The sequence below is a fragment of the Xiphias gladius genome, chromosome 3 (assembly GCF_016859285.1).
Source record: "Xiphias gladius isolate SHS-SW01 ecotype Sanya breed wild chromosome 3, ASM1685928v1, whole genome shotgun sequence".
Classification (NCBI taxonomy): Eukaryota; Metazoa; Chordata; class Actinopteri; order Istiophoriformes; family Xiphiidae; genus Xiphias; species Xiphias gladius.
Genome location: NC_053402.1, coordinates 12,654,221 through 12,669,464, shown reverse-complemented (window position 1 = coordinate 12,669,464; position 15,244 = coordinate 12,654,221). Strand labels below are relative to the sequence as shown.

Sequence of the window (15,244 nt, the reverse complement as noted above, 5' to 3'; positions counted from 1 at the left end):
TGCAGTAAATGCATCCAGATGGAATGCGATAATGAACACAACTGTCTCTCATCTCCTCTCAACCCTCACTGTGAGGTTTCTGTTTTTTAAGATAGCGAGCGAGATGATTTATCTCTGACGATCAATTTCCTGGTTCAGTTAGCTACTGATGGTGTTTGAAGAAAGCATTTTAGTTCTCTGACATTACATTCATTTTCTACAAAGTGTGAGACATCACATTCAGTTTGGTGTTTCTGTCCAACTCTCTCTTTTTTCCACACACAGTCACGAACACTTATTTTGTATAACTAGTATAAAAAATATACAAACAATAAAGAGTATCTCTCTCTCTCTTTGTTTTACACACAGCATCATATCTTGCTTTCTTTTGAAACACTTTCCCTTCACCTCTTGCTTTAAATGTCGTGCCATTTATGTGCTAAAAAGTCAGAGCTGTGTGAGCGTTGTCAGGGCTGAAAATGGGCCAGAGTCCTGTCTAAAGTGGGGCACAGTGGTTTAAAAAAAGCATGTCCATTTACTCGTCTATTTCATAGGGAAAAGGCTGATTATGCCTCTGAGATGTATCAGCTTCTTGCAGTTTTTCCCTGCTCAAACTGTGTGAAGTCATTTTCTTAGTAAAGCCATCAAAAGCATCTGAGTTCAGGTTCAGATTATTATATACATATATATTTAGAGATAAAATTAAAAGTCTTAAAATAAAGAAAAAAAAAAGAAAAAAAAAGCAGAAACCATCCATGTGCAGCATGCAGTTTGTGACAGACACTTGTAGGATTTAAAGAGTTGGGGCAAAGCTTGCGCTAAAAGCTCCTGTAAAATAATGTATATTCAAGAACATTCAGAGAGCTGATTAAACAGAAAAATGCATTAGCTCTAAAAATCTCTACTTTGCTGCCAAGTCAAGTATATGAAAAATGTAGAATCTGACTGAACCTCAAATTTCAGAGGCTCTATGTCAAAGCCCTTTTTTGCATCTTTCCAAATCTGGATCAGCTGCTGGTATCAGGTGGGACCCTTGTCTCAAACCTTGACGGCTCATTGGCTGAGTATGTAGATCAGCTCATTCAGATGACAACTAATAAAGGAAATCTCCCCCAAGGAGTCCCCTGGCACACAGCGACTGAGACAACTGAGCTGGATCAGACCGAATAAGAATATGAGAGAGATTCGACGGAGAATATTCTGGACAAATGATGGATTGATAACATCAGTATTTGCAATGGCAATGAAATATTGAATAGGACTGTCAAAACCTGCCAGGAGTTTATATTACTTTGTCTTTGATGTTGTAGTTAGAAGTGCAGAACTGGAAAGCTCACAATCAATATACAATGTAAACTTTAATTTAAAGGGTCTGATCATGACCCGATTCCTGTCGACAGCAGAACGGTCAAGTAATGGGTGCAATAGGTGTGAGCACATCTTCATCTTGAAGCTGAATGGCCTAGGCTCACCAAAGGCAACTAGGGAGGGAGAGGAAGAGAAGAGAGAGGTAGAAACTAGGGCACTGTTATCTGGCCCCTTTTTACCAACTGCAAAGCAGAAGGCTGAGAAAGAGAAAGAAAGAGCCGTGGACAGGAGAACAGGAGAGAGGAGAGGACATCAGAAGAGTATTGAAGCTGTAGACCAGACCGGGGAACCTCGGGAGTCAACATCTGGCATCCAGGACCTGAAGATATACAAGACAAAGGCAATACTTAACTGTCTTGCCCAGGCTTTATCGTCCCACACACTCGATCTATTCGCAGCCACATACACAGTAGCATTTCACTTACTTGTGTCATACACACATACACACGTGCAAACAAAGGGCACACACACACACACACACACACACACACACACACACACACACACACACACACACACACACACACACACACACAGTTATCCACAACTTTGCACACACACAAATCGGGCAGCAACATGTTTAAGGAGCAGGCGACCAAGGTCAAGATCACGTCTGTGGTGATTGTGGTGGGCATGTCGTCGATGCTGGCGGCTGTGGTGACTGACCACTGGGCCGTGCTCAGCCCACGGGTGGAGAAGCTCAACGCCACCTGCGAGGCAGCCCATTTTGGCCTCTGGAGGCTCTGCAAGAAGAGTATCTTCATCGTGGAGGAGGACCCCCAGGGAAAAGGTTGTGGCCCCATCAGCTTACCTGGAGGTATGGAGCCTCGTAAAAAGTATCGGCTAAACATTTCTATTTGTTATCAAAGTGAATGTGTTGTGTAGTTGCTGACTGACAGATCCTCTGGCTTGAAATAATCCTGGATGTATAGTCAAGGTGAGGAGTGTTTCTTCTTTTCTTATGTTGGTGGAACGTGGACTTGAACCAGTAAAGAAATATTTATGCTGCAGTTTATCTGTGTAAACATGAACGTCAAAGCAGACAAGTACTGAAGAGCTGAATATGGTCGTCTGTCTGCTGTCGTTCATCTCCTCATTCGTATCCCAGTTAGAATTAAGCCCCGACTTTGACCTATGTGGGTTCATCTCCACACATCACTTCAAAGTTTTCATTAATCCTCGTATTGGCACCAGAAATAGTTAAAGCAAAGCACATTTAATTTTTCCAGAAGTCTTGGGACATCAACAGTCTCGGTGTCAGTGTCAGCATGCAACAGCAGTTTTCGTCAGCCTTTTCTTCCACTCATACTCTCTCTGCCTCCGTCTGTGTGTCTGTCCCTTCCTTTGTTTTCTCCCCTCTCACACACAAAGGCACATGTCAGCACATAAGTTGGCATGTCATTAGGTTTGTGTAAATACGCTCACAAACACAAACTTGTGTTTGGACTGAATGTGTAACAGTACTATAGCCAGCTTCACACTGAGCCATCATTATCTTGCACCGAGGAAGTCTGTGAACAGACTGCCAATTAAGCACACTCAAACAGCTGAAGTCAAGCGTGTACAGGAGGAGAGACGCAGCTTTACTTCACATTTAACCTGACAAAAAAATGAATCTGTTCCATCTGGGCTGATGGACTCTCAATGTAAGATAGGAAATGCACGAAGCCCCTATTTCTTTCATTTTTCTTATACTCCTTTTTTGGGTGATGTCTCAGATCACGACATGAAGTGTTACATAATTTGTCTGCATTCTTATTTGGCTTTCTCCATACTAAAATGTAAAATCATAAAATGCCATTTAACTTCTACATCTCCTGTTCAGTCTGACTCACAGTGTCAAAGAAAATCTCAGGTTAGCTTTGATCAACCCAGACACAAGACTGTCCAGAGAGCATTTTTTTAAAGAATTACAGACAGTATTTTCTGATGCCACTGATAAACCTTGTCTTGCACAATGTTTAAATGCACCAGTTTGTTGCCAAACTCTTACATATTTACAGGCTATAAAAAAGAAAAAAAAACTAAAAAGCAGGGCAGGCTGCTTGGTGCAGCATCTGTGTCAAAAAGTAAAAAGACTAGGTCAAAACCTAGTAATTGGCTGGACCACCGTTTATCTTTTTGCTTCTCTTCTATTCTCTGTGCTCACCTATACAGTATTTTAATAAAGCCAAATTCCCAATAAAGCTTCTCTCATTAACATATTTTTCTGTTTCAATTGTAAGTGAATGGAACAAGTAAAAAAAAGTGACTGAAACGCAGTCTGCACTGCTAAAATCCTGAATTTAATTTTAATTGAATGAGATGCACAAAGAGGTGTGCATGCAGAGTGAAAGGCCGACCTCACGCTTGTGGGGTAATACTGGCAATTCTCTTCTATGAAAATCAGCTAAGGTTTGCCCAAAAAGTCACCAGATTTGTCTCTAGGTCCTTTTGTGAAGAAAAGTCGCTAAGGGGTGTGAAAAGTCCTTAAATCCAGCGACAAATGCGCTAAATTGGCAACACTGCCTGTAAACGACCCCCTGATGATGCAGTACAAACTGTTAGTGCCAATTCATTTTGAAAAAACACTTAGCCGGCCGACCAATGGTGTAACTTCATCACTCACTCAGTCAGTCATTCACTCACTCACTCACTCACTCACTCATGGACATCCGTGTTTTTAGGGCTGGCCGTGCTGTTGTGGTCAAGCCAAAAAGGTAATCTTCAAGACAGAAGTCAGTTTTGGAACTTCTTTCCCTCCCTTCCCTAACATTGCATACAGAAAGAAATTAAAAAAAAAAAAAAAAGTCAAAAGCATTCTCTCTTCAAATAGTCTTGTAGCTTTAATTACAAGCCCTTGAAAGGAGCCAGCCCTGGGGTAAGCAGTGTCTCGCTGGCCTCTGGCTGTGTGCGTGTCCTGCAGCCTAACAGAGAGATTCCACTCTGACTCTATCATTGACTTAGTCTCCGGCTCCAGCACCTCAGGATCAGTACTGGCCTTAATGAAGTGTGGCTTCCCACTCCAGCTCATGAATTAGAATACACCTGGGAGACTCGGGAGGGATGAAAGGGATTGGGGGAAGAAAATAGAAGTCTGCGTGGGTGGATAAAGGCAGGGATGCCTCTGCTAATGGGGAAAGGGGGAGCATTTTTACAGTGTCCAAAAAGGGAGGGGGGCTTTCAGTGAAGACAGTTTATGCTAAGTTTTATGTATCGCATGTTGAGAAACCAGAAAAAGAGGGCTAGTAGATAGAGGGACAGACAGTCAATAGGTATTACAGCTGCCTGTCATATTAATTTGACAAGTACAGGGATATCGAGGGCGCCCAGAAAATATTCTTGGTGTAAAATGGAGACAGAAATTGAAGTTGGAGATTTTTTTCCTCATGGACAAGTCAATCACTTGTGGAATGAAAGAAGGGCATTTTGTACCTGACAGACTCACATCTCCAATATGATGAATGATCCAGTTACAACGTCCACAATCTGAAAGCAGCAGTAAAACAGTTTCCAAATATCTGTGCAGAATCCCAGCTGCTTCTCTGATACTCAACATGAGGTGAAATGGACAGAACTGACTGATTAGAGAGAAGTCATATGACAGACTAAACTTGTCGGGAGTTCGTCTTTAGGTGAAGCAAGGGGAGATCAGCTCAGTGCACAGGGCTCCACCCTCCTCAATTTTGATGCTGCCCATGAAACTGTGTGGCAAGAAATATCAGCTGTTTTGTCAGAGAACCCTTTGGCGACATTCCCACAACCACAGTGGTGTTTCCACATTTGGAACATGAGAGAAAATGAATCATTCAATAGTATTTCCCCGAAAAGGTCTAGGGATTTAGCATGTAACTGTTCTCTCCCACGACAGGCCTAATAGTTTTAGTTATACAAGCCCATCATTCCCCAATTTGTGGCCATGATGTTGCCAGAGATGGATCTGTGATTGTGGTTGCCTTTGGTGAGATGCTGGTTGGTCTGGTTGTTTTCTGCTTTCTTAAAGTGAGTTTCACTCACTGTCCTCACCAGGTGAAGCTGAAGCTTGTGCGGAAAAAGGCTAAATGCAAACTTATCAGTTTGGTGATTGTCCTCCAGTGGCCAAGAGAAGGCGTCTAAAGACTTTTTCTCTTAATGACAGGTACTTTCTCTGCTGACACCCCACTGGTCAATTTGCCAGGTTGGTGTGGTTTGACAACAGAGAGGACAACAGAGATATACAGCCACTCTCTGCCCTCAGTGGTTTGCTTCTTCCTTGATAGAGTGCTATCAGGAATGGCAGTGTGGCTGAGTACTGAAAGCTTGGCTGGACTGCACATTTTGTATGAAATTTCAACCATATAATTGTGTTTCACATGTGATAAGTTCAAACGTTTTTTGGAAGGGAGCCAGTGTTTGCACATAACAAGCCAGCCAACCTCAGGCAACAACTTGTGACAAGGGTCTGAATCATGAATCATCTTTTCCAATATTCAACCTATAATGCCATTGGACAGTTTTGAATAAATACTGAGATCATTTTGGTTCAGTTAGCAACAACACAGTGGTGCAAAAAAACACCCCATATCTACTGGTCTGTTGTTGTAGGATGGATAAATCTTGGAGGTTCTGGGGGTAAATAGAACTCTACTACAGTTTTTGATGGGTCTACATAAATAACTGGCCACTGATTTTAGAGCCTAATGGAGTGGCTGACTGGCTGAAATTACCACACCAGCGTTTCCCTACCTGCTTCTCAATTTAGTCTGCATTATTGGTCGAGTGTTGAACACATGAGCAATGCTCAGTGGTGTAAAAGCCCCCCGAGTTGATAGAGAATGCACTATAACAGATTACATCCTTGATGAACAGTATACCCAAGCAAACAGCAGTGACTGGACTTAATAACACACATTTGCATTTTCCCAAAGGGAGGGGAAGTTAGTTGTCACCAGGCGCACACAAACACTTTTTCATATAGGCACAATTATACCGCTTTTGTTATGGGGTTGCATAACAACGGCAGCAAAGCGATGAACCCAAATGACTTTTGAAATTAGTTTCCCACAAATGACGCATGACAGCTTGAGTGCTGTAAAAATCAAACAAGCACTTTATGGATCACATCTTGCTGCTCGGCTGGGAAATAAAGAGCATAAATAATGCTTTTGTGTGCATGTGTGTGTTCCAACACATACAGTATGGTTGCAAAGAAGCAAGGGGGCAAGGATTTTAGTATCAGAGATGTTTTTAGAGTTTCCAAGTGGTCAAGCATCACATTTTCCAGTTCTATAGTGGAAAGAGATTATCCCAGACCACACCTTTCAAAAAAATCTTCCTCTTTTGCTTCTGTAAGTGACACAATGCTTGACTGATGCCCCTAATTCATACCCTCAAAAGCACCAATGTCATTATTCTCTCTAGTCTGCCAGGTTTCTGCTTCAAGTGGAGAGCCAAAACTGTGGAGGTGTGCTGACCTGGCATCCAGTTTAAGTTTCAAAATTGTACTGAATCGCTTCCCATTATGTAAATTTGAAACCCATTATTTACATAATGTGATGCTGTTTGCGGTGACCGTGATGATGGCAGTCAAACTTCATGACAAAGGTCAGGCCACACACATTCACACACATTCACACACATTCACACACACACACACACACACACACACACACACACACACACACACACACACACACACACACACACACACACACACACACACACACATAAATGCACATACATGATCATGAGGGCCATGAGGACTCTCCTGTACTGTTGTGTCCCAGATATCAAAGCTCCTAGTGGAATAGTCATTCAAATACCACCACCCATCCTATTCAAGTTGACCCAGAATTAGTCGGTCATTCTGCCTGGCTAGAAAAAGAACAGCCCCCCTTTCATCACCTAACAAACCCATCTTCTTTGAAAGTCCTGCACAAGAAGGAGAAGCTATTTTGGGATAAAAATGTCAATCTTTTGCACAGTTGTCATTATATGTAAAAAAAAAAAAAAAAGTATACTAATGCAGTTAAAAGTCAGTTAGTTTTTGAGGCTTGTTCATGTATCCTCAAAATTTTCAAGGATAAATGGGAAGTGGGTGGAAGGAGGGGCATGAGAGGAGAAACCAACTGAAAAAAGGCAAAGGAAAACCATAAGAATACTTAAGAACGAAAGAAAAAGTTGAGGTGACAGGTATAATACAGGTGGAAAGGGGAGAATGGAGGGAAGAAAAGTGTAAGAGGAAGCTGCATATCAACGAGAGGAGGTGGCAGCAGAGTTTAATGGAAAGAGGTGAAACTAAAATGACAGGCGAAACCTCGTTCTAATCACTCTCCCCCTGAAACTAAATATCCCCATTAGCCAGACTGCAAGGTCAATGATACGCACCCAGATGTTCTCTTCCACAGTGAATATTCACCATCTAGACTTATAATACACACCAGATTTGTTTTTAACCTTTCCTGGTCACAGTTTTTCACTATCATAACAAAATGTGAGTTTATATGCTGTATTCATATTGTAGCTGCATTTGGTTACAGTTAAAACATATTTTTTTTCTTTAGCAACAGAGTAACAGTATAATGTGTCTTTATGTCTCTTTTAACTTGGTTACAAACGTTTTCCAACTTTTTTGGCGTAGCATACTGAGGCAGTGAGAAAAAACTAGCAATGTGGTTAAAGCATTTAGATGAATCACACGTATGTAACTACTCTTCCTGTCTTCTGTCTGTTTTAGCACCAAAATAAAATAGGGAGTACTGCCTTTGTTGCAACATTTACCAACTTTTCAGACCCCTTTAGCAACTTTTTTTCAAAAAAGCACGTAGCAACAAATCTAATGACTTTTTGGAAAAACCTTAGTTACCTTCTGTAGAAGAGAGTCACAAGTAAGTCTCTTTCAGCTGACCGACAGACGTGAATGAGCTTCTAACTTTCTCTCTCTCTGAGGCATCATTTCACATATTTTCAAGTAACCATTATCCCTAACTTATATGTATGGTGATTATGTCAGACGATGTCATGGTTATAAAATCAGGATTTTAGCAGTGCAGAACAGCAGCTTAGAAATCACTTGAAAGTCACTGCTGGTTAACATTTAACCTTAATGGGCCATGTTTTAGTCACTATTTCATACTTGCTCCCCATTAACGAGTTCATGTAACGTGATTCAAAGAGTTTATACTCAATAGTACGGTAAACTTTTTTAACTCATTTAAACTCAGGATTCATTTAAGTTACACAAAAAGTGCTTACATGACCTGCAACAAGGAGACAAAAATTACTAACATTAAATGCGTGGAGCAACTTAACACTTTTGAATATATTTTCTCCATCTCGGTATACCTATGCTCGCTGGATTCTTCGACATATTCAATGTTGTCTATCATATTGATAGACAACATTGAATAAAACCTTAGAAAAGCCAGCAAACTGTTTAAAAGATCAAGAGACTCTGTATCTTACAGCTGTAAAGTCCTCCCGCCTTATCGCCTTTGCTGCCAGCCTCTAGCGGAGGTCCACCGTATTTAGCTAACTATATTATTATGTGGGGCTATATGAAAAATACCTATTCAGGACCAGACCATCCACTGCATGGGAGATTAGGTGCGAGTATACCAGAGTAATGTTAGGTGTGTCTTGCTCTTTATTTGGTTTGGGGAAGTTCACTTTCCAAAACTTCGGCCAAAATGGCATTAGATAGTTTTCTTGGCCAAACTCACTGATTATTCCACATATACAAAGGCCCTGTCTGTGGTAAAAGTGCATACTGTTTGAAAATACAAACATTAAAACATAAATCTATGTCTATCTCATGTCTTTCTCTAAGCTTTTAAACTATCCAAGATTTATTAGAAAGAGTCATTACATTTTTAATTAAAATACTATATAATAATACTAGGGCTAACTAGTTTTCAACCAACCCATGGAGGTATAGTGTTAGCATTAGCTTACGCTCAGTAGCTACAGCCGACAAAACTGCCAGCAAGAGGTAACAGCTGTCAGCTAGAAATGCTGCTTTTGTTTACTTATGTGTGAAATGGAAGATCTGCTGTTTCAAAATTTACTGCAACTTTTGAGAGGCAAATCTGGCACCATTACCACTGTAAAGTGCATCAACTGTGCCATGCCAGAAGGGAAAACTTAACAGGCATAGCAACAGTAACTCAGGGGGTGGGGCTTAGAGAACGGTCAACTAATTATTACCTTAAAAAAAAATCTAGTTTTCTTTCACTGCTCTCTACATTATTCTTCTTAATTAATCAGGATCCAGAAGATAAATAATGGCTCAGGCTTTTGAAGCTTCATTAGTATAAATCAAAGGTCTTACTGTCTTGTCTCTGTGTGGTGAACAGATAATGGTCTGAAGTGGGCTAAATGTTATAGCTACACCCAAACACATATTAACTCAGATTCGCTTAGCCTCAGAGGTGAAGAGACCTAATGAGAGAAGGCTAATGAAAATAATATATATGCAGATCCAAGCTGCACTGTGACTGCACCTCCAGTTCTCCCTACTGCCAGTCTGTCCATCCCTTTAAACACACACACACACACACACACACACACACACACACACACACACACACACACACACACACACACACACACACACACACACACACACACACACAGAAACACACACATGCAAGCTCGCATACTATTACACACACGCATGCACAAACTCCCCTTGATATGCCTTTACATGAGTAAATAGATAGGACTAGCCAAGACCTGCAGCAGCCAGTTGCTAGGTTACCTCTTTAGTGATTCTTTCTCATCCTGGGTAACAAACAGCTCCTCTGTTGCCTGGTACGCACACACAGACACAGACACAACACACAAACATTGTCCATCTCTGTGTGGACAGAGAGAGCACCTGTCTGTTTTATGGGTTTAATCTCAGTGAGAAAGGATGGTGAGTGAAGGAAAGAGGGGACACTCACTTGGTCTTTATGTCCTCTCCAGCCCTCCCCTCTCAGCCCAGCTGCCCTTAGAGATGACTGCACCTAGGAATGGTTTTTCTATATGAGGCTATATTGAAGATTGTGGTCAAAGGACTAGAGTTTGGGCCAGCAAAGTGCAGAAATGTATCATTCCTGTGTAGAAATGGGTGTGAACTGCTTTCTGAGAAAGAAAAAACACAGCCAACGTAGAGGATAGTGAAGGATTTGAGCTTAAGACATTTTATTTCAGGATTTTGGCAAGTCACAGAACACTGCTGTGATTTGGAGGGAACTGTCAACAGTTGTGCATGCTGATTCTTTACCAATTTAGAAACAAGAAAGAAGTGTGTTTTTATGCATGGATAACACAGAACACACATTTTATACTTAATTTTCAGGCATAGTGGGTACAAAGAATGTCTTTCAACCAAAGAGGCCCAGGTTCAAGCTGCTGGGTTTGCATGTATCCACCCGGGTTAAGTGGTCATGAGCCATGAGCTCCTGGGGTGCGACATAATACAGAGAGGTATCGTTCAGTCAATAGATCTGCAGTTTGATTTTAAGGATGAGCGACAGCTGTTTAAAAAAACATGATGGTATTATCAAGAAGAATATTTATTTATATGCCATTTCCATAAGGCAAAACTAATGAGATTGTGATCTCAAAACACAAGAGTAGAAGATGTTTGTAAGCTTTGGTGGGAATTTATTACTAAATTGGTGGATAGTATATCATGGCATTTATTTAGGTTCAAATTCTATTCATTATGAATCTCTCAGTGAATATTGGGGCCACAAAACTCATTCCGAATCCCATCTGAAGTTTCAAAATTGTGAGGTTATAAATGGGTAAATAATTCAATTCAGTTCTTGAAATTTGTTTTTCTCAGAGATGTAAGGTTTGTAGGCATGTAAGACACAGGGCATATAAAGAACATTCCCTTATACAGTAGAATGATTGAATACCTTTGCTAGCTGAAAATTAAGTAACTGAATACACATAAAACAATTATTCAGAGTAGCAGCAACACATCAACCCAAAATGTCTGGGTAAAATAAATTACTGAGTCATTCAATATTTACTATTTTCATCGCTGTTTGTCTCATTAATGGATCCACTTAGATTTAACGTTTACATTGATTAGTATTACAGATACAAGCTGAGCTATCTGCTCTCTCCCCCTCCTGTTTCATCTCCTGATCTCTATCTCTCTCTCGCCCCCTCTTTGTCATCCTCCTGACTCACACCCTGTCTTACCCTGCAGCAAAAAACTGTTCCTACTTCAAACACTTCACATCGGGGGAAGAAGCTGAAGTTTTTGAAGTCAAGACCCAGAAAGGTGGGTGCTTTCTCACTGCCACCCAGACTACATGTCACATGATCCTGGGTTTTGTTTTTTTTCTTGTTTTTTTTGCAGACCCAACTCACTGTCTGTGAAAAGAAAATATATAACAGAAAACATTAGAAAAGTAAAAGGAAAGGAGATGTACAGTAAATCAGGGAAAACAGCATTTCCTACATGGATATAAGCTCAGACATATCACATACCCACATTATAGAAAGGACAACATGAGAAAATTCATACATGTCGTGTGTAAGACCCTGACAAAATACAAATGCTAAAACCCTGTCTTCTACAATTCCTTTCTTATGCAACTAATTTGCTCGTTGTTTTTCAGACCTTCCCTCATGTCAGATGAGAAAGAAATCTGTTGCAGTATCTGCTGATTTTTATCTTCTCATCTTCCCTGCATTGCAACATTGTTATATTCAAAGTAAATGTATTTCTCCTCTGTTCCTATGTTGGTGAGCTGACCTTTCAGCTTCTGACAGACACAGAAGAACACGCAAGGAAACATGAAGGGAAACACACAGCTAGATAACCATAAAGGCATGAGTTATAGGTCATCCTCAGTGTTTTAGATAAATTGCAGCAGATGTACAGCACACAACTATATCTTGGTGAAATCAGTGAAGTAACACATTAAAAATTGTAAATCTATACAGGGTTTCATGCATGGTACACGGTTGACAGGATGGTACATAATACAGAAAAAAGTCTCTTAATAAGGTGTTGGGCCACCATGTGCCTTAAGAACAGCTTCAATGTGCCTTGGCATTGATTCTACAAGTCCCTGAGCTCTACTGGACGGATGGACACCATTCTTCCAAAAGATTTTCCCTCATTTGGTGTTTTGATGGTGGTGGTGGAGAGCGCTGTCTAACACGTCAGTGCAAAATCTCCCTTAGGTGTTCAACAGGGTTGAGATCTGGTGACTGTGAAGTCCATTGTATATGATTCAAATCAATTTCATACCCATCAATTCATCCAGTGACCCCTCTGGGGGCATTGTAACCCTGGAAGAGACCACACAGCATAACAGAGCCACCGGATCCCCTCACTGTAGGTATAAAGCCTACAGTCCTGTACCATTTTCTTGGTGTACGCCAAACATGCGCTCGCCCACTTGTCGAGAATATGGTGAAGGATGACTCATGAACTCTCAAATATGCATTCATCTTTGTAATGAAGGATTTGTGCACTGCAACCCTGCCATAATATCCCTCTCTATGTATTCGTCAATGGACTGTTGCTGCTGACAGAGTCTGATCATGCACTGCATTGACATTCTCAGTTACCTGAGGAATGGTTGCTTTTCTCATTTTCGTACATATCACACTAACAAATAAGCCTCACGGTCATCAAATATGTGCTCTCGACCACACTTTCTGACCCTATATACTGACGCCTTCCTATAGATCGAAATGCAGATGTCACTTTAGTCACTGTTCCTATTGAAACACTTGCCAGTTGATCAGTCTTTGTGACTGAAGCTCCTGCCATCCGTGCCCCAACAACGAACCCCTTTCTCCATCTTGGTACAAAATCAGAATCAACCGGGCCTGCTCAGTATTCTTACACATGCCCCAGAGCATGATTGGATATTAACTGCTTAATTGGATTGTGCAGTGCACCTGTGTGGAAGCATCTGCATTTGTCATGTTATTCGTCATATATATATATATATATGTGTAAGTTGAAAGAAAAAACTTAATAGTGTTAGCAGGGGACACAGCTTTAGTGTGAAGTGCAATGACAGACGTGGCCAATTGTACCAGCAAAAAGTACTACACAGAATAAAATGCAAGAAATAAATGATCAAATCTGCAAATCTGTTGATGTTACATAACAGAGAACAAAAATAAAAAGGGTTCAGCAGAAACATGCACACATAAAATGCATTAAAACACTTACACACACATGCATATCCACACAGAGCAACAGTCCTCAAACAGAAACAGAACGAAAGCGACCTACACTGAAGAGGCTGAGTGCAAGGTTATTTTACACATTAGCATTATTCCACATTTGCGGCGCTGAAATGGAATAGGCTGCTCCAAGGATCATTTCTATCACAGTTGGAGTGCTACAGAGAAGGAAAGACGAGATTATCTTTGTCTGACAAACAAACAGGAGGGGAGGTGGGCAGGAAGAGAGAGGGATGTTCTAATCATCTTGTTATACGCCTGCAGCATCTTATCTGTCATGAAAATGGCATTATTGCCAGTTTGGATAAATGACTGTTGTTTTTCAAGTGAGGCTAATTTAAAGGCTAATTATCTGTGTCATAACTCGCCTGAGTGCAATATTGAAACAATTATTATGTAAACGATACTGCAACCTCCCCTTCTGTTCCTACCCACTCTCTTAATTTTTAATCGCTACCACTTTGCTGTTTCAGCTCCTTCCATCTCTTTTTTCTTCTCCTCCTCACACACTCTTGCCTCCGCTGTTTATTTTTCTGACTTCTCTATCTCACTGTCTCCCTTGCAACCTTCCTCATTTCTCTTTTTCCCCTCTTTTCACAGAGTACAATATCTCAGCGGCAGCCATCGCCATATTCAGTCTGTTCTTCATGATCCTGGGCACTCTCTGTGTCATCTTCTCTTTTGGGAAGGGGCGGGACTACCTGCTCCGGCCTGCTGGGATGTTCTTTGCCTTCGCAGGTCAGATATAACAGATAATGTGAATCACAGATGAGGCTTTGTCTGGTACTCTTGTCTCTATGTTACAGCTCAACTTGAAATGAAGTGTGTCAGTGTCATCATCATGCACACCTTTTCTTTTGGTGATGAATATTACTAATGCAGCTAATTTAACACTTGACAAAGCTGATTTTTCACCAGTAATTTTTTTGGATGGGACAAGCTCTGAGTCGATGTAGCTCTGGGGCAACCTTTGAAAATATCTCAAAGTATGAAATTAACTGTGATGGGTGTGATCGCCCATCTAGAATCGCATTCACTGTTACAGACTCAGAGTTCATATAAAACTGACAATCCTGTAGTGTAAATGTGGAACTATAACAGCATTTGATTAAACAATTTTGACAACACAATTGCCATGAATGCAAGTGAAGCATCTGCTTCCTTCAGTCGATTACAACCCGTTCTTTCTCTTTTGGCACACAGGCCTTTGCATCATCATTTCTGTCGAGGTAATGCGCCAGTCTGTCAAACGTATGATTGATAGTGATGAGACCATCTGGATTGAATACTACTACTCCTGGTCCTTTACCTGCGCCTGCGCCTCCTTCACCCTGCTCATCCTCAGTGGAGTTGCCCTGCTCCTCATCTCCATGCCCCACATGCCACGTAATCCCTGGGAGACCTGCATGGATGCTGAGCCCGACACCTTAGATTAGCCACTGGTGATGCAACAGACATGTCTGAAGGCCTGGTTAAAATGACAAAATTAGCCCTTTAACTGCCTATCCTATACCACAGTTTATCATTTCTGCTAGTTATTATCCAGAGCATCAAAAACTTTGTAGCCTGATTTCCCACCCTGCATATGTCCACTGGTTTCAGTTCATGTTAGTAAAATATTAAAATCAGCTTGGAGAGGCTTGCATGAGATAGATAACCACAGCGAAAACATGACATTCACGTTGTATTCAGATGTTAAAGCAGCTGGAAGCAGGAATTGTTT

The 15,244-nt window shown here is 41.0% G+C and overlaps 1 protein-coding gene across 1 annotated transcript; it reads left to right on the top strand.

Annotated features, from left to right (window-relative positions):
* The first annotated feature begins 1,923 nt into the window (after positions 1-1,923).
* On the top strand, positions 1,924-14,957 carry cacng1b (calcium channel, voltage-dependent, gamma subunit 1b). Its single transcript, XM_040123883.1, has 4 exons — positions 1,924-2,164; positions 11,516-11,590; positions 14,122-14,259; positions 14,725-14,957. Exons 1-4 carry the CDS (start codon positions 1,924-1,926, stop codon positions 14,955-14,957), a joined length of 687 nt encoding a protein of 228 aa, XP_039979817.1.
* The last annotated feature ends 287 nt before the right edge of the window (positions 14,958-15,244 follow it).